At 43.7% G+C, this 22,947-nt stretch overlaps 1 protein-coding gene across 2 annotated transcripts; it reads left to right on the forward strand.

The window, feature by feature from the left end:
* Window positions 1-11,456: 11,456 nt before the first annotated feature.
* CALM1 (calmodulin 1) lies at window positions 11,457-22,725 on the forward strand. Of its 2 annotated transcripts, none has more exons than XM_004055566.5 (6): window positions 11,457-11,702; window positions 14,526-14,556; window positions 15,715-15,858; window positions 18,318-18,424; window positions 18,835-18,970; window positions 19,145-22,725. In XM_004055566.5, the coding sequence occupies exons 1-6, from the start codon at window positions 11,700-11,702 to the stop codon at window positions 19,171-19,173; spliced, it is 450 nt and encodes a 149-aa protein (XP_004055614.1). In that variant the 5' UTR covers window positions 11,457-11,699; the 3' UTR covers window positions 19,174-22,725. The 2 variants fall into 2 exon arrangements, with proteins under 2 accessions (XP_004055614.1, XP_055217185.1); XM_055361210.2 differs by lacking the exon at window positions 11,457-11,702 and adding an exon at window positions 12,929-12,946.
* Window positions 22,726-22,947: the final 222 nt, after the last annotated feature.

Consider the following 22,947-nt stretch of genomic DNA (forward strand, 5'->3'; position numbering starts at 1 on the left):
TGTTTATTTTTATATTCAGTCTTCCCAATATTTATAATACTTCCAGAGGAAGGGTCCCAGTTTTACAGAGAAGTTAGGCTTACCAGGAAGCCTGAACTACATTTATCTAAATGTGAATCGGTGTGCCACAAAATATTCCTTGAGGCTTATTACTTCAATCCTAGTACATGTAAAACTTGCTTTTTAGTCGTCAGCAAATGAGCTCACTAAATTGTGAACTCCTTAAGGACAAGGCCTATTCGATTCATCATGATATTGTCTGTGCCTATTGAATTTCCCTTACATTTCTAGGTAAAGATTTACTGAAGGAATGAATGAACAGTAATTAGGACAATAGTAGAAGAATCTGGATTTGAAAGGGTCTTTGAGTCCCAAGAAAATCAATCAAAGGCTGGATGCAGTGGCTTACACCAGTAATCCCAGCACTTTGGGAGGCTAAGGTGGGCAGATCACTTGAGCCCAGGGGTTCGAGACCAGCTTGAGCAACATAGGGAGACCCTGTCTCTACAAAAAATAACAAAAATTAGCCGGGCGTGGTGGTGCGCACTTATGGTCCCAGCTAATTGGGAGCCTAAGGTGGCAGGATCACCAAAGGCCAGGAGTTTGAGGGTGCAGTGAGCTATGATCGCACCACTGCACTCCAGCCTGGGTGACAGAGTAGGACCCTGTCTCAAAAAAGAAATGAACCAATATTTATGGAGTATCTACAATGTAGAAGGTTCAGTTTCTTTTTTCAACACAATTTTTTTTTCCTCTGGTTGAGTTGTCTCCATTTTTTATTTTTAAATTAAAGAAATATCATTGTGGAACACTAATGATCTTAAATATCAGGGCTTATCTCCAAGCTCTCCTTTGTATGTATTCTGTTACATTCTTTGAAGAATACAAAGATTTAGAAGAAAATGACTTTTAAAAAACCTATCTGACTCACTCAAACAAAATTGCTCACTTTCCTGGTCTATTGTTGCTTTTCTGGTCTTTGGAAAGAGATGATGTCTTCTACCCGGCCTTGGATTTTTTTCTTTTTTGTCCTTCCTTTTTTTTTTTTGGTGGGGGCAATTTTTGGAAGTAAATGTCACAATCGATCAGTCAATCTGAGTAGGCATGGTCTAGTCTGTCCTAAGTATTTTATATGAGTACCATTTGACAAAGTCAGAATTCTATAATGATTTTTAACATTTTTTTTTTTGAGATAGTCTCATTCTGTCACTCAGGCTGGAGTGCAGTGGCGTGATCTTGGCTCACTGCAATCTCTGCCTTCCAGGTTCACGTGATTCTCATGCCTCAACCTCCGGAGTAGCTGGGACTACAGGTGTGTGCCACCACACCTGGCTAATTTTTGTATTTTTTGTAGAGATGGAGTTTCACCACGTTGGTCAGGCTGGTCTCGAACTCTTAGCCTCAAGCGATCCACCCATCTTGGCCTCCCAAAGGGCTGTGATTACAGGCGTGAGCTGCCATGCCAGGCCGATTTTTAACACTTCTAAAAAGTTGTAACTCTTGAGACAAGTCCACTGTGACCTCAGATGTATATACATCCACATCTCTAAGAGTCTCCTGGTTACTAGGGAATTCCGCACAAGTTCCTCACAAAATTCACAAGCAAGAATATTTAGAATCATGAAATTCTAAATCTGGGAAGAACCAGAGAAAGTCCATCTGGTCTAACTTTTACATTTTCCAGATAAGAAAACTAAGTCCCGAGAAGCGACTAGTTAGGGAAAGAGCAGGCTTTTAGACTGCTCTTTCCTTTGACCTTTGAAAACATTTTAATCAAAGAACAATCATAATAAGGGGAGTAGAGGAATGTTATCATTCACAGGGCTTCCAAGTGACTGTGGAAAATCTTGGGAGGCTTTGCTTTGGACTTTGTTATCCATTTAGGGACTGGCTGTTCTGAATTGTTCTCTGTGCTAGGCCTTATCTAAACCGCTTGCCTTAAATCTTTGACCTTCATTTAAATTGCTGACACTTTCCCCTTGTGAAACTGTATCATAATTTCTTCTGTCTTCTTTAGGCTAGCAGCATTTCCCTTTCTTATTCCCAGAAGAGCTCAGAGAAGCTAATTTTTTTAGATGAGTGATGCAAAGAAAGGAATGTGGCTGCACAATTCTAATTATTTCATAAAGTTCTGAGGTATTTTTAGGGTGTTGCAAAGTGCTAATAAAAAATAATCATGTTCATGGACATACAGAGTGGAATAATAGACACTGGAGACTCCACAAAGTGGGAGGGCAGTGAGGGATGAGAAATTACCTGTTGGGTACATTGTACACTACTCAGGTGACAGTCACACTAAAAGCCCAGACTCCACCACCGTGCAATATATACATGTAACAAAAATGTACCCTTTAAATCTATAAAAAATAAATCCTTTCTAGCCCAGTTTGCTAAGGGGTTTTTTTTTCATGAAGAACATTTATAATAAACTCTTTGTTCTGCATAAAAAAAGAATAATGTTTATGTCTTTATTTCCCATTATGTGACTTTTAGGCTGCTTTCTAAAATTTTGATTTCTTTTCTTCAGGTGGTTAAAACAGTATGATTGGACTTGTTTAGAGCATGGTGCTCTTTCACAGAAAGAGAAACTTGTTCCAAGGCTTCAGCAGTATCCTAACCCCCTAACCCAGCTGGCTGTCTAGCAAATATTCACAGCAAAACAAGTTTCGAAAGTCAGAATGGCTCGGTGGGAGCCTATGGTGTCACCATACGGAACACAGTTTGAAATGTGTGCTCAAACCACGAAGTATTCCCATATGCAAAGGTTCCCACAGGTCTCAATTGAATCTGTATAAAAAATTAAAAAATAAAAATAAAGTTCCCACAGGTACGAAGCACAGAATACCTTTTCTCAGTTCTTTCCCCTTCTTTAGGACTTGAAAATCAGAAATGCCTCTAGTAGAATCTCCGTGTCAGCAGACCATTTAAAATATGGCTCATATGTTTTGCTGCTATTCAGTTTTAAGGTCATTTCCTAAGTTTCAAACTTTGTGGGAAACAGGTGCAACTGTGAACCTTCGTGTGGCAGGGAAGAGCTGGAGCAGTGAAACATGAAACTACAAATCAGTTCTCTGAGTCACAAATCTCTTGGGCTGCTGTGGAAGACAGTGATGACTCAGCAGAATTGCATAGGACTGGTGGAGGGTGAGGCGGCTGAGGGCTCAGTGCCCTGAGCACCAACCTGTTGGGGGTGCTGCCAAATGATGGGAGACCGAGTTGGATCTTCCCACTGCTGAGCCCTTCCACAGACTAAGTCAGACCCCCTGACCTGGGTTCTGAATGGATTTCTGACCCATCCATTGCCATTTAGCACAATGATATTTTAAATATTATAAGCAACCACATCGTATATTTCCCTAGGGTTTGTTTATTACACTAATGTTACAGATGAGATAGCTGAGTCTGCCTGGCTAAGTGGCCAACGAATCAGCCATTTAACCTAGCAAATGAGATGCAGCAATATGGTCCTCTTCTTGGGAAAAAGCTATTTGCTTTGTCAAAACAATGAAAATAACAAAGCCTTGAGTAACCCTTCATCAAAATAAGACAAATTTTCTGTCTATGCTTTTTGGTTTATGAGAATGAGAATGAGAAGGAAGGTGACACACTGATACTCAGTTGTACAACTTGAAAACACTCCTGAAGGTACATCTTTTCAGTGGCCAAATGATTCTATCATCCCATTGTGATGCCTGGAGTTGGTTTATTAGCCAATGACTCAGAGCCTCAACTTAGAATGAATAAAACTCAATAAGCATCTTCACTAGATTCAGATGGAGGTGGTTTTTCTGTTCAAAGACAACTTCCCTTTGACCATATTTTCTCCATTATAGGAAGCAGAGGATGGATCCAGTTATGTGAAAGTCTGAAGAAAATTGCCAAAGGATGGGTCAGCCAGGGTATACGCTTGCTCGTGACTGTAGAAGGATACAGGTTGGGATCAAAGCAGGGATAGTTCAGGATGTTCCTCAGGAGGTGTGGCCTCCCACCTTGCTTTCAGAATTAAAGCAAAGGACTTTCTTTTCCTTTTGTATTTTGAGAAATTCACTTTTAATATCCTCTTCAGTCCTGAGAGTGAATCGAGCTCAACATTAATCAATTAAATAGTTGACTGGTGTTTAATGAGTCAAATGCTATGCTGAGTTCAAAAAGTATATCTTGGCTTCTACTACTATCTGGTTGATGTTAGATATATGAAACGATAATATCAGGTAGAAAAGGACAAGAGGGGTAGGAATTCAGCGGAGAGGAAGTTCATTTGGAGTTGTGATAATCAGGAAAGTTTGAAAGATGTTGCATTTAAACTGGGCATGAAGGACCCGTAGGATTTAGATAGGTGGTGAGGATATGGATAGGCATTTGGACACTAGGAATGGCATGGAAAAGGCAATGAGTTGAGAGGAGACAATGTATATTCAGGGGACAGAGACGATACTGATTTGTCTGAAGCAAAGAATGTATAGAATAACAAACGATGGTAAAGCTGAAAAAGTAGATTGGCAAACTGTTGAAAGGCATTGGGAGGCATTGAGGGTTTTTGAGCATGGGAGTGACATGATGAAACTGCTGGCAGCTGTGCATTGGATGGATCAGAAGGGGACAAGCTCATTGGGATAAATAAAGATCATGGATGTGCTATTAGAAATTTTGGGATCCTCAACATTCCTGATCCAGGCAAACACAGATATTTCCTTTTTAAAAATTTCTAGAATGGAGCTATCTGATGTAACTTATTGGAATGATGGAAATGTTCCATGCTGCCCAATATGGTAACCACTAGCCATATGGGCCTATTGAGCACTTGAAATGTGGCTATAAAGACTGAGGAACTCAATTTTAAATTTTAATTAAGTTTGATTTAAATAGCCACATGTGATTAGTGACTACTGGATTGGGCAGCACAGCTCTAGAAGGCAGGACAGAGGCTATTTATTGATTGAAAACCAAACCACACAGTTGCCAAATTAGATCTTAAGTCTGTTGGAATTGGTGGGGCCAATTCTTTAATATAACCCACAATCAGCATCAATTTACCTGATTTATCATTATGGTCTGGTTTTCCGTGTATCAAGACCTCAGCGACAGTACCCATTTGTGCCAATCACTGGTTCTGCTCTACAGGCAAACTAAGTCACCCCAAAACCCTGCCATTTCAGCTTATCGCTGTGGCCACATATCCCTCAACTGAATAGCTGTTAAATCATTTGTAAACTGCTAAATGTCTGTTGCTGCGTGGATAAGCCTTAGACCCGTTCTATGGTTTGACCTGCATTCTAGCACATATGTTGAAATATGAAGTTGCTGGTTATCGTTTGGATGCTAATTGAAGTTACTATTGCCCTTGCTTTCGGATTAATGAGGAAAATGGTAGTTTAAGAATTTCCAGGCCTGGCTGGACACAGTGGCTCATGCCTGTAATCCTAGCAATTTGGGAGGCCGAGGCGGGTGGATTGCTTGAGCCCAGGAGTTAGAGACCAGTCTGGGCAACATAGCGAGACCCCATCTCTAAAAATAGTAATAATAATAATTAATTAATTAATTAAATTTAAAAAAAGAATCTCCAGGCCAGGCATGGTGGCTCACTCCTGTAATCCCAGCACTTTGGGAGTCCAAGGCAAGAAGATTATTTGAGCCCGGGAGTTTGAGATTACAGTCAGCTATGATCATGCCATTGTACTCCAGCCTGGGGGACAGAGCGAGACCCTATCTCAGAAAACAAAAAAAGAAAGAAAAAACCCAGCTTGAAGTTAGTGTAAACAACTAAAGCACAAAACTATGATCTTATCCCACTGGGCATTTTACTATCTGAATTCACTCACAGTACTTGGTCCCTAAGTCTGTGTAATCATTGGCTGCCTTTGACTTAAGGGCTCAGTTGGTTAAAGCCCAAAGCTGAGGCTCAAGTCATGGGTCCAGTCTCATTAATGGCCAGTTATTTTGCTCTGTTCTTATTCTATATCCCTGACCCCACTTTCTGTGTTGCATATTTATGACGTTGGTCACGAGGGTGGCTTGACCAGAGAGGGAACAGAGGAAGGCAAATCCATCACCACAGCTACTAGCAAAACAAGCACAAACCCTGTGAATGGAGGATAAGATATGTTTTCTCCTATAAAAAGCAAAGTGTTTCAAAATAAAAAAAAAAACAAGAATGAGGCACTCAAAGCTAGTGAATGGTGCTGTTTGGAAATACTGCACTTCAGACTACTGAGTATACTGGTGACCATCACAAGCTGGAACATACAACAGGACAGTTAGTCTGGCTATGAGTCATTTGAAATCATGGGACACTACCAGGGTGCGGTGGCTCACGCCTGTAATCCCAGCACTTTGGGAGGCGGAGGCAGGTGGATCACGAGGTCAGGAGATTGAGACCATCCTGGCTAACACGGTGAAACCCCGTCTCTACTGAAAATACAAAAAAATTAGCCAGGCGTGGTGGCGGGTGCCTGTTGTCCCAGCTACTCGGGAGGCTGAGGCAGGAGAATGGCGTGAACCCGGCAGGCGGAGCTTGCAGTGAGGCCGAGATCGTGCCACTGTGCTCCAGCCTGGGCTACACAGCAAGACTCCGTCTCCAAAAAAAAAAAAAACATGGGACACTAAACAGACGCCTTATATGCTAAAATGGATAATATTTTTCTCATGGTAAGTTGTCATGGCCTAACACTTGCTTATTATGTTCTGATGGTAACATATTTGCAAATTTAAATGTAATGTAAGAATGTTCCCTCTGCTCATTACCTATATGAGTCATAAACATTATAACAACAAAAAAGATAATCACAAAATTTTAAATGGAAAAATAATGGAGTATTTTATTTATTGATAGAGATAACAAAACTTTTTATAATAATCCTGAATAGAATTTAATGAAATGTAAATCCAAACACAAACAGCAAGAATCTGTTCTGGCAATTGGAGATGATTAGTGAAGCGGAGAATCCTGAATGGTGGATATTCATCTAAGTACTATTGGACCATGGGGTGGAGAAGGAGGGAGTCGAGGATGGTGAAGAGGTATTACTGACTATCAAACCAACCAACCAACCAACCATATCTGTCTCTACCTCTCTCTCAGACACACAATTGGATGTCTGACAGTGAGCAAGCCTCTTGACCTCTCTAGACCTCAGAGGCAAAATGAGAAGTGTCCTCCAGCTAGAAAGCATCACAAATTAAATGTTTTGCTTTAGGTTTTCTTCCCCAAACACTCCGTATTCCTTATGTAAAAATAGAGCCATTACTACATTCCTATGATCGTATTTTAAATTATTGGGTAAGAAGTATCTCTTTATAAACCAAATTTTCATCTTAATCTTTGCCACTTCTGCCTCCTACCCCAAATTAAAATAAAAATAAATTCTACTAAATTGCAGGAGATAGTTATAGTGTAATGCTTAAGTGCTTGGGCTCTCAGCTAGATTTTTGGGTTCCACTTAAATTAGGCAAGTCACTGACTCGTTCAGTGCCTCAGTTCCTTTGTAAGAATAATGATACCTGTTTCACAGGATGGGTAGGAGGATGAAATAATACATTTAGCACAGGGCCTGGCCATAGTCAATGCTGAGTAATTGTTATTTTTTATTTTTATTTTTTGAGACAGAGTCTTGTACTGTTGCCCAGGCTGGAGTGCAGTGGTGCGATCTCCACTGACTGCAACCTCTGCCTCCCGGGTTCAAGCGATTCTCCTGCCTTAGTCTCCTAAGTAGCTGGGATTACAGATGCCTGCCACCATGCCCGGCTTATTTTTTGTATTTTTAGTAGAGACAGGGTTTCACTATGTTGGCCAGGCTGGTCTTGAACTCCTGACCTCATGATCCACATGCCTCAGCCTCCCAAGGTGCTGGGATTACAGGTGTCAGCCACCATGCCGAGCAAGTAATTGTTATTTTTAAACTATTTCCATTTCTCCATTTGCATTCTCCATTTCTCCATCTTCAATATATGTATATGTGTGTATACATATATATGACAGAGGTTATATATGTATATGTTATAATCATATAACCTCAGACACAGGGTTTCACAGCTAGAAGGAATTTCTACATCAAGTACAAAACTCTTGTTACATCTGTGTCCTTTCTGTCAGATTCAGAGGGTTAGAGTGATTTGGTTAGTGACGGAAATGATACTTAAACATGAGATTCCTGGCTTGAGGCTGCATCGTTTTTACTTTTCTTCCATTTACTTTTATCTTATTTAAATAACTTCCTATAGAACAATTTCCTTTAAATATGAAATGTTCCATAGGTTTTTGGTTCTCAGTAAATTATGATATTACAATAATGCAGTTTATTCTCCTGATTGCTGATCTCTTCATAAATTAGGACGTGTATTCACTTAAAGCAGTCTATTTGATAATGAAAACCCAGTGATTTCTAAATAGGCAGTCAGAAGAATCTGCTTTATGAAACAGACAAACCCCTAACATTGGGCCTTTAAAATGTTCAGATATCAAGACCATGAATAAATTATCTAATATTAGAGCCCCTGAGCAAGGACTCAAGCTCTATTTTATGTCCCATCCCTGACTCACAGTAAGATCTTGGGCAAGTCACTTGACCTTCTTATATTTCAGAGTGTCAAACTGTGAAAAGCATGTCCATAAAACTGTGCAAGCATGACCTCATTATAAACCCGATGAACTTGAAAGCAAAGATGTGCTTTGATACATTAAAGAATGACCAAAATAGAACTCTAGTTTGTAAAATACGAAGAATCAGGAAAATAAATTTTACTATACTAAGTAAAAGGATTCTGAAATGTACAGTTTTTAGCAAGTAAAGTCATAAAAAGTTTCAAAATGTTATATTTGGGTGAAATAAGGTTAATGACAGAGGAAAAATATTATTTTAGAGAATGCCTGGCTTTCAAAACCATAGATTGTAGCAACTTAACCAAAATAATCACAAGGAATGGAAGACTATCAGAAACGAGTAGATCCTTAATAATTAAACACATTTCTAGGCCATTATTTCCCCCTACTTATACAATGCATATCATGTTTTAAAATGTATTTCACTGGCTGGGAGCGGTGGCTCACACCTGTAATCCCAGCACTTTGGGAGGCCGAGGCAGGTGGATCACTTGAAGTCAGGAGTTCGAGACCAGCCTGGCCAACATGGTGAAACCCCATCTCTACTAAAAATACAAAAATTAGCCAGGCGTGGTGGCAGGCACCTGTACCTGTAATCCCAGCTACTCAGGGGGCTGAGGCAGGAGAATCGCTTGAACCCACAAGGCGAAGGTTGCAGTGAGCTGAGATTGCACCACTGCACTCCAGCCTGGGCAACAGAGTGAGGCTCTGTCTCAAAAAAAAAGAAAAATGTATTTCACTAACTACTATATGAAAAGCCCCAGAGAAAGAATACCAATACCCTTAGGAAAGAAGCAGTTTTATTATTATTATTATTATTGGATGGAGTCTCGCTCTGTCACCAGGCTGGAATGCAATGGCGCTATCTTGGCTCACTGCAACTTCCGATGACCTGGTTCAAGGGATTCTCCTGCCTCAGCCTACTGAAAGTAGCTGAGATTACAGGCACGCGCCACCACACCCAGCTAATTTTTGTATTTTTAGTAGAGACAAGGTTTCACTGTGTTGGCCAGGATGGTCTCGATCTCCTGACCTCGTGATCCGCCTGCTTCGGCCTCCCCAAGTGCTGGGATTACAGGTGTGAGCCACCGCGCCCGGCCAAGATGCAGTTTTAATAAGGAGTTTGGCCATTTAGGCTTGTAACTGACTGGATTATTGAATATTCTTTAAAATTAATTTGTATTAGTCCCTTTTCTTCTATTTCCTTATCTCCAACTCTCGCATTAGTATGCACGCTTTATTCCTACTCAGGTTTTCCCCTATGAGCCCAGGAGTATTATTATTTTTTTGCAGGGATTAGGATCAGGTTTGTGAAGTGAATAGTGTCTTTCTAATCTGCAGAGGGAAGGCAGCATCCCCTGGCTTGCTGCTGCAGCCTCTCTTTAAATTAAACAGCAGGTTCACTCTTTCTGCGGCATTCCAGAAGGAACATCAGTAGGAACAGCTCCACAGATGCTGATGTCTTGTCTAAGGTTATCCCAATAAGTCCTGTGGCATTTGCAATGTGCCTGTACATTTTTCCTTTTTAAAAAAACATATTCCTGCAGACTTTGTTGAAACCAGAAACAAACACAAGCAAGCAAAGCCCTTTCTAGCGCAGCATGTTAATCACACACTTTGCCATATTCCGTGAAACAGTAAGCAAATGATAACCTCCAACTGTTGCCCGGGCCCTGTAAAACAGAAGATCAAATTCTGTGTTCTGCCTTGGCAAGAAAAGAAACTGCAGCATTTTGTCTAGATTTTTACAAGTCCTGGGGTTCACATTACTGGCTGAAATTGTTCTTTCTCTACTTTACATAAAAATGGAAAACACTATTAAACTTAAAGATTTAAATATTCTTTTAAAAGGAATATAATAAAAAATGGAAAACACTAGTATATTTAAAGATTTAAATAGTCTCTTAAAAGGAATATAATCAAAACTGTAGTTTAAAATACAATCTAGCTCCATAAGAGAGGCAATTGGCTGTGTGTTCCACTTGTAATGCAGAGGATTTGAAGCATCTATTTTTTCCCTTGTTTCTATGGATTTATGAGTAAAGACTCTGACCCTTCTCAGGATCAGGAAAATTACGAAAAATTTAAAGCCTGGGTTTAAGGTCTGTAGAAGCTGCACAGGTACACTAATTTTAGTAAGACGGGCGCCAGGAAAAAGAGAACAAAATAGTAGGGGAGAAATATTCAGGCATCCTAAAAAATATTCAGTGGAAACGTAAAAACATTAAAGACTGATTAAACATCGCAGCATGACACAGATTTAGCAACTGAGCATAAATAATTTGGCTCGGATACTGCTCCAAAATCCGAAGAGGACCAATTTCTTCCAGGAGGACAACTACCTCGTCCTCTGCAGACCCCTCTCCTCGGCAGCTGAAGGAGTGTGGCCAATCTGCCTCCACCTCCCCGCGGACCCCCTACTCTCAGGACCTCCTGCAGCACCCCAAACTGGAAGTGGCCGCTGCAGACCCAAGGACGAGGGGCACGCGGGAGCCGGCAGCCCTAGTGGAGCGGTTGGAGATGTTGAGGTGGGAGGGTCACCCAGGTGGGGTGAGGCTGGGGTAAGTAGCGTGGTGAACGGCTTCCGAAGCTCTGGGCCGCCCCCAGGTTGGACTAAGCAGGCGCTCTGTCTTCGCCCCCGCCCAGGATGGGCGTCTCCTGAGGACTCCCCGCCACACCTGACCCGAGACCGCGCGCCCAGCCTAGGACGCTTCCCCGACCCAGCGTAGGGCCGCCGCGACTGGCTCGCAGGGGGCGGCGGGAGGCCTGGCGAACCCGGGGGCGGGACCAGGCGGGCAAGGCCCGGCTGCCGCAGCTCCGCTCTGCGCGAGGCGGCTCCGCCGCGGCGGAGGGATACGGCGCACCATATATATATCGCGGGGCGCAGACTCGCGCTCCGGCAGTGGTGCTGGGAGTGTCGTGGACGCCGTGCCGTTACTCGTAGTCAGGCGGCGGCGCAGGCGGCGGCGGCGGCATAGCGCACAGCGCGCCTTAGCAGCAGCAGCAGCAGCAGCATCAGCATCGGAGGTACCCCCGCCGTCGCAGCCCCCGCGCTGGTGCAGCCACCCTCGCTCCCTCTGCTCTTCCTCCCTTCGCTCGCACCATGGTAGGTCGGGAGTGGCAAATGCCGGCGTAGCAGCTGCCCGAGATTTCTTCCCAGATTTCTAGTTGTTTTGTTTGTTTTTGGTTCTTGGAGGTTTTTCTTTTCTGAGTGTTACGCAGCGGCTGCGCTTAAAGGAGGTTGCATTTTGGATTTGCATCTCGGCGACCTCTGCCAGGAAGCTTCATTTATTGGTTCCCCTTGGTGCTGGACTTGGTCGTAGGCCGTCCACGGGCAGGGGCTCCTGCCGCAACTGCAGCGGGGGTTTCTGCATCCAATCCCCCTGCCCCCCGCCCAGCCCCGCACCCACTGCATCCACTAGCGCCGCACCCGGGCTGCCTGCAGCCCAGCGTTTCGTCCTGGGAGCCGGGCGGGGCCGGGCACTAGACCCCCCCCCCGCCCGCCCCTCCCCACCCCGCTTCTCCGCCGGCGCGAAGGTGGCAGGTCGGCCGGGCAGTGGAGAATGAATGGGCTGGAGCTGGCCGGTGGCGCACATTGTTCCGGCCGGGTATTGAGGGGCGCAGTCAGCGCCCGCCACCTCCCCACCTTGGCCGGCCCTGCTGGGCGCCCTCCCTCGGTCGCTCTCCCCTCCTTCTTCCCGGGGGGCGCGGCGCGGGCGTGGGCTGGGAAGGAAGGAGCCGGGGAAGGGTGGGGTTGGGGGCAGGAAGGCGAGGGGTTAGGGGCGGAGAGGGCGGAAGCGGCGGCCGGGCCGCCCTGCGCCCGGGCGGGGCCCTGCGGTGTGGCCGTGGCTTGTTCCTGCCGCTTTCGCACCCTGCAGCCCCCCACCCAGTGCAGCAGTGCGGGCGGGCGTGAGCCTCGGTGCACCAGGAGGCCCTTCCCGCGGGAGGCGCTGGGCTCGCGCTAATTGGGGCGGGGGGGGGGGGGCGGCGGGGGAGGAGGGAGCTGGCGCGCGGCTTGGTTTCCATTAGAGACGCAAAGTTTCTGCTCCGGGAGGAGGCGGCGGCGCCGCGGGCTCGTCGCCTGGGGGAGCAGAAGCGGGTGGGAGGTGCGGGTGGCCTTGGCCGCGGCCCTGGTGCGCGGGGGCCGGGGGTGGTGACCCTCCTGGCCGAGGTGGGGCGGCGTCCAGACGCCCGCTCGGGGGCCGCCTTCCCCCCCCACCCCTGCCCCCGGGCACGCGCCCTGCCCGGTCCCTCGCCCCGCGCCACTTCCAGTACGCAGAGAGATGCCCTCCACGTTTCTGCTTTCTCTGCAGCCTCTAGATTGCCAGATGCGACTGTGCGCCTAGCTGGGTGTGTTTTCCACAGCCCCTTCCTCCTCGGCGTGCAGGGCTGACATCACCGACTGCGTTTCTGGTTTGGCGGGTGGGGAGATGGTTCCCCGCAGGGTTCTGGTACACCTTTGCCCCCAGGGCTAGCGCCATTTGGGGGAGGAGGATTTCGTTGTCGAGAAAGTTGGATGCTCCTGGTAACCCCTCTAACAAGAGAGTTTTGTAGCGAGGTGGGACTGTTCTCCCCATAAGGTGATAGTTTCTCTTGCGAGGTGTGGCAGCGCTTCCTGTTGTACAAGACAGATGTTGCCTTGGCGTTACGTAAATCATCGTGTCTCCCTCATTTAAAGAAAGCCAATTTTTAGTGATTGAGGTAGAAAGAAAGATCCGTTTATAATTTGTAAAAACAAGTTTTCACGCAGAATCAATATATTGGAACACCATTCCTACTGTTAAAGTTTTCACTTAAGAGTATAAACTTCATCAGCTTTCTATTAGGACTTATTTTGTAATTGGCTTCTTAGGCATCCTTCTTTAAAAGAGAAATACACGTTAGCTCTCCTTGAGGTCTCGAGTTCCCACGGCTGGAGGCACAGGTTCAGTGGAGACCAAATAATGCAGGTGAATTACCTTCGTGGCCATTACTGCCTCGAACGAAGTGTGTTTATTAAGAACAGTTCTTATGTCATTCTTAAGGTAGGTAGGGTTAATACTCTCCAGCAAATTTAGTAGATACTCTTTGCCAGAAAAGAGAGGAGTATATATAGTTTGATAATTATTGTGTAGTTTTCTGTGTACTTAATTTTTGCAGTTTTGTAACACTTCATTTGTAAGATGGTACCATTTTTTCCTGGCTTCTGAATCATAGGATAGTTTGACCCAGGGCATTAGCCATTGTAATGGTAGGCTTTTAACAAATAACTGCCTAATTTAAAGGATTGGAAAGCATTTGTTACATGGAAATGAAGTTGGTGGCGTACCCAGTTGCTGTATCTTTATTTTTTCTACTTAATTATTTCTCATAAAATGGATATAAAAGCCTGTTAATCCAACCCAATGCCATTATGTAACGCCAGTTTGGAGATTTGGAGGGCCTGGAGCAGTGCGCAAGGTGCGCTGAAAGCCTGCCCCTGGATGAGATCCTTATCCTGGCTGTGGTGGCAGTGGCAGTTGGCTGGGTCCCTTGTTGAGTGGAAAGGGGGACTGCGGTGTCCATGGTGCAGTAGGTGGCGCTCTTCTGTCTTAGAGCCTGCCGCCACTGCAGCTGGTGCCAAGGGGCCTTCTGCCACTAGAGGTGCCATTTTTCACATGATGAACTTAGCCTAGTTAGATCGCAGAGCAAGCTGTAAGCCATGGGCCCAGAAAAGAAAACTTGAAGTGAGCAGATGTTGTCACTTCCTTGTAATCCTTTGTTAAAATAGCATAAGGAGTTTTCTTTATTCTATTTACTTTCATTAAATGACCATGCTACAGGTTTCAAAGGATTTTTTTAAGATTGATTTTTGAAAGATCACAATATTAAAAGTATAACTGGAAAACCTATGTTGAAATCAACCAAACATGTCGTGGACTGAATGATAACCTTTTCTTTCTTCATATAGGCTGATCAGCTGACCGAAGAACAGATTGCTGGTAAGTTGACAACTCCAGTGAGTCCCCAGAAGGCCAGAACTAGGCACTGACTCAGTTTTGGTGACTCCTCTGTTCCTCCCCGCTACAGTCTGGGCAGTTTTCTAAGAATTTATTTAAATAAGAACAGTAAGCAGAAACATTGAGGTCAGATGTTATTCTTGCCAGTACTTTATAGATGAGGTGAAAGGAAGTAAAACTAAGGATGCCCACATGTTAAACTCTGGAGAATTTGATCATGTTTCACAATGTGCAAAGTTTGCGTATGATTAATTGTACTGAGCTTGCTACTCAAAGGTTTAGTTTACAATTCTTATGCCATGGGTCTTTCAGTAATCTGCCACGAAAGCTTGTGCTTGCTATCCTAAAATAAATGGAAATGGGTGAATATGAGTGTTAGGACCACTGTAGTAATTGGGAAGAAAGTTACATTAGTTAAACTCTGTTGCCCAGGCTGGTCTCTAACTCCTGGGCTCAAGCAATCCTCCTGCCTCAGCCTCCTGAGTAGCTGGGACTACAGGCATGTGCCACCACGTCTGGCAGATTTTAGCTTTTTAATATTCCTGGAGGACTTGTTTTGAGACTGTTTCTCTTTAGGAAACCAGGAATGCTTCTGAAATATTCTAAAAGTCATGTGGAGAGAGTTTACCTGGGAATGTACATTTCTAGTAACCATTTTATTTGTTATGAAACGAGGGATTCTTATGGCTTTAGAAATGTAACGGGAAGGGATTTGAAGGCGGCACATGGACCAATCTTGTCAGATTGGATTTAGTCCCTTGAACCTGGGAGGCAGGGCTTGTAGTGAGCTGAGATTGCACCACTGCACTCCAATCTCGGTGACAGAGCGAGACTCCATTGTTTAAAAAAAAAAAGATTGGATTTAGGACTAATTTAAGCATGTTCCAGCTTAGCCGCCTTGAAACCTTGGGAATATTGTGGTGTGTGGCACTGTTTATTGGGAGCAGTGTTTGCTTTATGGGCTGCTATATGAAGGCCAGTCCAACAGGACTATTGTGGTCATTATTTCAGTAGATAAAGACCAGACTTCTGATATGTTGCACAACTTGAATGGCTGGCTTTGGCAAGCCCCCGGCAAGTGTGTATCGTGACTGGGTTGGATAAAGACATTCATTCTAACGGGTCAACTTTTGTTTTCAGAATTCAAGGAAGCCTTCTCCCTATTTGATAAAGACGGCGATGGCACCATCACAACAAAGGAACTTGGAACTGTCATGAGGTCACTGGGTCAGAACCCAACAGAAGCTGAATTGCAGGATATGATCAATGAAGTGGATGCTGATGGTAAGAGCTTTAAAACCATGAATGAGGGCCATTGTTGTGTAATTCAAGTTCAGACATGTTACAGGATTGTCTTTCAGGTCCCCAGAGCAAAGCAAATGTGCAAAGATCCTTTCTGTGGTTGCCCCAGGGCCATTGACAATTAAAATAGAAGATGATGGGCCTTGCGTCCATCCTGCTTAGTGTCTAGAATGTTTTCTGCATGGGATCACTATTGTTTTCTTCCTGCTTGGTGCGACCTAGAGCTCAAATCTATTTTTTTTTTTTTTTTGGAGACGGAGTCTCGCCCTGTCTGCCAGGCTGGAGTGGCACTGGCGCGATCTCGGCTCACTGCAACCTCTGCCTCCCGGGTTCCAGCAATTCTCCTGCCTCAGCCTTCTGAGTAGCTGGAATTACAGGCGTGTGTCGCCACGCCCAGTTAGTGTTTTGTATCTTTAGTAGAGATGGGGTTTCACCATGTTGGCCAGGCTGGTCTCAAACTCCTGACCTCGTGATCCGCCCTCCCCAGCCTCCCAAAGTGCTGGGATTACAGTCGTGAACCACTGCTCCTGGCCGAGCTCAAAGCTTTTATCAACTGGCCCATGAGTCTGCACTGAGTCTTGAGGGGGGAGGTGAAATTAAATAGCCATAGAAAGTGCTTTTTAACAAACTTACTGTGTTTAAAGAGGAGGAGGAACCCCCAGATGAAGTAGGTGACAAGCACTCTTAGAAGTTACCATAAAAGTGAGTACAGTGTGAGCTGTAGATGTGTTTGCTGCAGAGGAGCATGTGAGGTTTGGAGGCGGATGTGTGGTGACTCCAGGGGATAGATTTGCAGAACCTAACAGAAAGGGAAGCTGTAAGGTGCAGGGCCAGAGGGAACCAGCAGTAACCCTGATAGCGGTCTGTCATCTGTTCCTCTCGACTCTAGAGCAGCGGACAACAGACCTTTGATTGCTGATTTCCGTCAGTAAGCAGGCTTTGAAGCACACTTCCCCACCCCTAAAAAAAAACCACGTATTTTGGTAAATCCTATATATATTCTAATGTACTGTATGACAGTATAGAACATGATTTTTAAAAGATGAGTTGGGAGGAGAAAAGGGTAAAAGAAAAAATAAAAGAAGCATTAAGAGTAAACAATTCGGATCTAGATTTTACTTTCTAGATGATTGACTCGAGGGTGGTGTAGTAAAATCGCTTGTCTGGTCACAAACATTTGGCAGCAGAGCTTTTGATTAGGTTCTTTGACAAAGCTTTCAGCACGTTAGAGTGGTTTTCACTAATAGTGTTTTGGAAAGAAAAGGTTGTCCATAGTTCTCTCTAGTTTGCTAAGATGATCAGCTACCCAGGAACATGGAGTAACTTCCTCTTGTTTGTGGGAGCCCTGGGAATCTGTGCCTGGGGAGGGGAGAAGTCTGTTAGGCTCTTGGATTGTGTGGAAGAAGGAGAAGTTGTGCCAGGCTACAGAATCCTGTGTTTGCACTGAGAAAACAGGGTGGTACCTGACCTTCTCTGCATGGCTGTGAGATAGCTTAAAATAATTTCTTTTGTCTTTGATGAATATGAACAATATCTTAAAATTTTTGAGGCTAAAAAAGTCTTGAAGGGATCCCTGAGGTATTTTCTTTTAAAGGTACTGGTGAAAATGAGTAACTTAACCTAGGGTTTTTCTTTCTAATTTTATTTCCATTTAGTTCAATGACACTGTTAGTCTGGAGTGCTTGTCTTTGGGGGTATTCATCTCTTAGTTTTAAAGAGGAGTTGTTTGGAGTACTGGCCGTAGAACAGATTGTTCTGACAGTTCCCTAAGTGTTACTGGTCTGAGCTGTGAGAATGCTCCTGAGCTTTTCCCTTAATGGGAAATAAAGATACTGAGTTGGAAGAAAACAGGTGGCTAACCATCATAGCGTGGCCAAGAAATGATCCTGGAGAAGACTTGGTAAGACTTCATGGCCCATGCATGGCATAACAGAATCAATGTTCCTCTCTCATAATCTTTTCTCCTCTGAAACACTTTATACACTTAACCTGCAGCTCAGTTCTAGGCCTTTTTTGTGTTACTGCTGTCACTAACCAAGGCAGAGTGAGACCTGAGTGATTTCCCTAACTCAGGGATGGCAGTCGGGGGCGATTTCTTCCCTCGGAGTGGAAAGATTCAGCCTGCGGAGTGGTGTATGCTATTTTTCTGTTGAACTGTACAGCCCTTCACGACCCTTCCATGGGCTTGAATCCAGATGTGCAGTTTCCTTTGTATAATTAAATACTATCATGGGCACTGATGATGAGTTTGAAATTATGTGAAATTGCCCTTTGAAGTGTTTGAACGTTTTAGACCTGCAGATGATTGAACCTGGTAAGATAGTCTGCCCCTTTGTCCTAGTACATGTTTACCGTTCTGTTCAGTGGTTCTGAAATGATTACTGCAGAGCAGCATTAATGGAGTGCTTACTTTACATGAGCTTTTTGTTTTTTAATTCGAGGTAATGGCACCATTGACTTCCCCGAATTTTTGACTATGATGGCTAGAAAAATGAAAGATACAGATAGTGAAGAAGAAATCCGTGAGGCGTTCCGAGTCTTTGACAAGGTAATCCAGCATCTACATAGCAGATGGTACTTAAGTATGGCTTCTTCCGCTGTCACTTCTAAAAGCTATAATAATGTTATAGACAGAAGACTTAAATCTAACTGCCTGAGCCTCTGATCTCACTTTCAAAAATCCTCTTTATGGTAACCGTATCAGGGGAGGGTAGGCATAATAAATAGGAATTTTGGACCATGTTTCTTGACTGTTACTTTGAATTGTTGTGAGCTTTTGCAAATCCTGTTTTCTGCATTAGCTGTTTGCATGTATTTAGTAGGTTAGAGGTGGGAACTAGAGATCAGAGAATTGTTTATGGCAGGAGAGTTAGCAGTAACTTGAGAGGGCATAGCTAAGTCAAAGACCTACTTCCCCACACTACATCATTAGCAATAACAATTGCTGAATGTTCACAGGATGGCAATGGTTATATCAGTGCAGCAGAACTACGTCACGTCATGACAAACTTAGGAGAAAAACTAACAGATGAAGAAGTAGATGAAATGATCAGAGAAGCAGATATTGATGGAGACGGACAAGTCAACTATGAAGGTAAAACTAAATTCTCTGAGCTCAGTGTTTCATAGTCTTACCTTTAGATCTGTAAGCAAGCCAACTGCTTCACTAGACAGCCTTTGACTTTATTTTATGTACAGTAAAGATGTTGTGTTCATTAAAGCTGCTTTCAAAGATAACCAAAAGTTACGATTATATTTGTCTTTTCAGAATTCGTACAGATGATGACTGCAAAATGAAGACCTACTTTCAACTCCTTTTTCCCCCCTCTAGAAGAATCAAATTGAATCTTTTACTTACCTCTTGCAAAAAAAAGAAAAAAGAAAAAAGTTCATTTATTCATTCTGTTTCTATATAGCAAAACTGAATGTCAAAAGTACCTTCTGTCCACACACACAAAATCTGCATGTATTGGTTGGTGGTCCTGTCCCCTAAAGATCAAGCTACACATCAGTTTTACAATATAAATACTTGTACTACCTTAATGATAAGGACTCCTTAAAGTTCCATTTGCTAATGATTAATACACTGTTTGGGCTGGCCAGTTTTTCATGCATGCAGCTTGACGATTGAGCACAGTCAGGCCTTTGTATTAAAAATGAAAAATGAAAAAACAAATTCAAAACCTATTCAAATGGGTTCTAGTTCAATTTGTTTAGTATAAATTGTCATAGCTGGTTTACTGAAAACAAACACATTTAAAATTGGTTTACCTCAGGATGATGTGCAGAAAAATGGGTGAAGGATAAACCATTGAGACGTGGCCCCACTGGTAGGATGGTCCTCTTGTACTTCGTGTGGTCCGACCCATGGTGACGATGACACACCCTGGTGGCATGCCCGTGTATGTTGGTTTAGCGTTGTCTGCATTGTTCTAGAGTGAAACAGGTGTCAGGCTGTCACTGTTCACACAAATTTTTAATAAGAAACCTTTACCAAGGGAGCATCTTTGGACTCTCTGTTTTTAAAACCTTCTGAACCATGACTTGGAGCCGGCAGAGTAGGCTGTGGCTGTGGACTTCAGCACAACCATCGACATTGCCGTTCAAAGAAATTACAATTTACGTCCATTCCAAGTTGTAAATGCTAGTCTTTTTTTTTTTTTTCCAATAAAAAGACCATTAACTTAAAGTGGTGTTAAATGCTTTGTAAAGCTGAGATCTAAATGGGGACAAGGCAGGTGGAGGGGAGGCCAGTGTACATGTAAATGCCCACAGCCCAGCATTGGGTTTCCCTCCCAAGGCACCAGCACCAACCTCTGAGCCCAAGACGTTGCCTGAAAACAAGCAGATACCGATTGCTTCATCCTATTTATGGACATGTAGGTCTAGTTGCATTTTCACTGGGGGGAGGGGGGAAGGTGAATTATGGTAACTTTTAATGATCTATTCAGGCAGTAGAGCTCTTAAGGAAAAAAAAAAAAACCCACTTTCTCTCAAGCATGTATTTAGGGGTTGTTCTCAATTGTGCTGCTGATTACCTGTCTTATGTAACTACTTGAGACCATCTGCAAGAGACATGATTTAGTGTGTCTGTAATTCAATCTTCGCTGTGTGTGGTAGAAGCAGTAGTCACTTTTGTAAGCCAGTCTCTTCATGCCTAAAGGACACTACCAGTCACCTTTGATTCGCGACTTTTAATTTATGATTATACTTAGCCTCCTCCTACTTTTTTTTTTTTTTCCCCAAGTTGACTTGACTTTGCTTTTTTCCCCCCAAGTAGAACTAATGCTAGCTTCCAGCTTGAAAGTAAAACTCCAGTGTGGAGTGAATTTTGTGTCTAATTATAAACCTGTAACCAAAACTCAGACATCTGGTACTGGTCTTTGCGTTGAGATTGGTCCCTGTAAAACCCCCCTTAAAAGCATATTGCATTTAGTACGGAGCTCTTTTTTGAAATGAAGGCTGGAGATGTGCATTTTTCACGGTGTTAACTGGTTGTATCTTATTAGCAAGGAGATTGGGGTTTTGAGTGTTTGCGTGGGTGGTTTCAATTTGCCAGGGAACAGTGGCAGGCTGCTAGCAAGGCAGTGAGAAGCTCTTGGCAGCCAAATGGGTGCATTCAGGGCTGATTTATAGAGACCCTTGGCTTCTCCTTCTACTCCCTGTCTTTCTGGCATTTTGTAGCTTGTTAGATTTTCTGCCAGAGGGGTGGGTCAGAGCAGTGGAGGGGAGACATCGCCCATGTGCTTCTGCTACTGGTCCTTGGGCTGGGTGGTTGGTAGAGGAGATGTTGACAGTATGAGCTAAGGGTTGGCTTTTGTAATTACCTGAATCTGAAAGGAATGCCTAAGGTTACCTTGGGGTTTCTCTTCTGGTGAGATAGGGTTCCTGGCTTGAGTAAGTTAATGTCCTGGATATTTCTTGTGGCAGGGGGTGGTCAAAGAGCCTGATTGCTGACCCAGTCTCAGGCCTGTGGTCGATGACCTCTCGGTAGTTTCAAAGGGGGCTGGAGGGGGATATTTGACTTGTTTTTTCGAAATGTAGCCTTCTAACCCTCAAGTCTTTTTAGAAGCTGGGTGGACTCTTAGTGGTCCTGCAGCCTATCCTAAAAGACTACCTTTGAAACAGGATTCTTGTATGGCCAGGATCCTGTCTGGGAACCAGAAACCCTACACCCTCCCCTTCCAGGGAATGCTGAGTTCCAGTTTTGAGCAGAGGTGAGGCAGAATCCACTGTAGCCTTCCCCCCTGGTACCTGGGAGGATGACCAGCCCAGGCGTTGGGTGTTAGTCTGCATGAGTTTGTGAGAGGAAATAGCTGGGTGTCCTGGCAGTGCCCTTGAAGTTGGTTAGGACCTTCCTGTAAACTCTTGCCCCTACTTCTAACTACTCTATAAATATATACATATATTTATATATAAAGTGATTAGTTGAACTGGCATCCTGCTTTAGCCTGAGACTTGCCATAAGAAACTGCTGAGTACTTGGCAAACCCTTTCATAGTTTTGTTCTCCATCTGTTTGGGGTAGGTGTTGAGCGAGGCAAATGGATCTCGATATTTCAGATAGGCTTTTGATGCACTGTTGCCAAGGAAGGCTTTTTCTGATTTTTTGACAAATGAATTTTTGCACACTTTCATTGGTGTCTTTTGGCAACTTACACACATTGAAAATGAGCTATTGTACATATTTTTATATTCTCTTTATAAATGCATGTCTGATTGTACTTGTAACAATATTGTAATGAACGGCTGTGCAGTAGGCCCAGCGCTGCTGTGTCTCGTCAGAGGAATAGCTTACCACGAACCCCTCAGCATACTGGGAACCTCTTCCTGAACAAAGAATGTAAATTTGGTCAAGTCTACTCTTCCGTTCATTCAATTATTTTAAGCATTTGAATTATTTATTGTATATCCTAAATATATTTCTCCTTTGGCAGTGACTAGATTTCCACTAATGTGTCTTAATCTATCCCTCCAGCTGGCAGTTACTGTTTTTTTATCCCTTGAAGTTGTCCTGTAGGAGACAGAAATTCTTTGCTGTCTGTATCCCTTGGAGTAAGAAGGTAGTGGCATGGGTGGAGTGTGTGTTCTTTCTCCAAATCTATTATGATGTTTATTAAACACTTCTGTAGCAAAGATGGTGGTAGTTCTTTTGTTACTGAAGTTGCCCTTCACCATGGCTATTTGAAAAGGAGATGTACTTGGACGTTTCTGTAAATCTTGAGATAAACTGTTTGGAGATTTAACCACCTCTCTGATGGGGGACCAACTCTATGGAAATTGTAAATACGTTTTATTTATAAACCTGGCACTGTATTCAATAAACATTTCTGCAGCCTTTCATCTCTAACTGCGAACTGTGTAGGTTTCTAGCTTGCATAGCTTTCAATCCCTTTTGCTCTCAACAAGATAGACCTGCCCTCAGATGTAATTTCATTGGGTCTCTAGTACTGTGAGAGTGAGGGGCCAGAAATAACCATAGACACATCCCACAACCGTCTTACCCTAGTTTTAAGTAGTTTGAGTGTTAATAGCTGACATTTTAACCTATTCTCTTAGCCTATTAACTTGT

The sequence above is a fragment of the Gorilla gorilla genome, chromosome 15 (genome assembly GCF_029281585.2).
Source record: "Gorilla gorilla gorilla isolate KB3781 chromosome 15, NHGRI_mGorGor1-v2.1_pri, whole genome shotgun sequence".
NCBI lineage: Eukaryota > Metazoa > Chordata > Mammalia > Primates > Hominidae > Gorilla > Gorilla gorilla.

Excerpts from the sequence above, each read along its gene's own strand:
- CALM1 (XM_004055566.5), top strand. Across the intron at positions 15,859-18,317 it reads CAATGAAGTGGATGCTGATG|GTAATGGCACCATTGACTTC; the intron begins GTAAGAGCTTTA and ends TTTTAATTCGAG. Across the intron at positions 18,971-19,144 it reads CGGACAAGTCAACTATGAAG|AATTCGTACAGATGATGACT; the intron begins GTAAAACTAAAT and ends TTGTCTTTTCAG.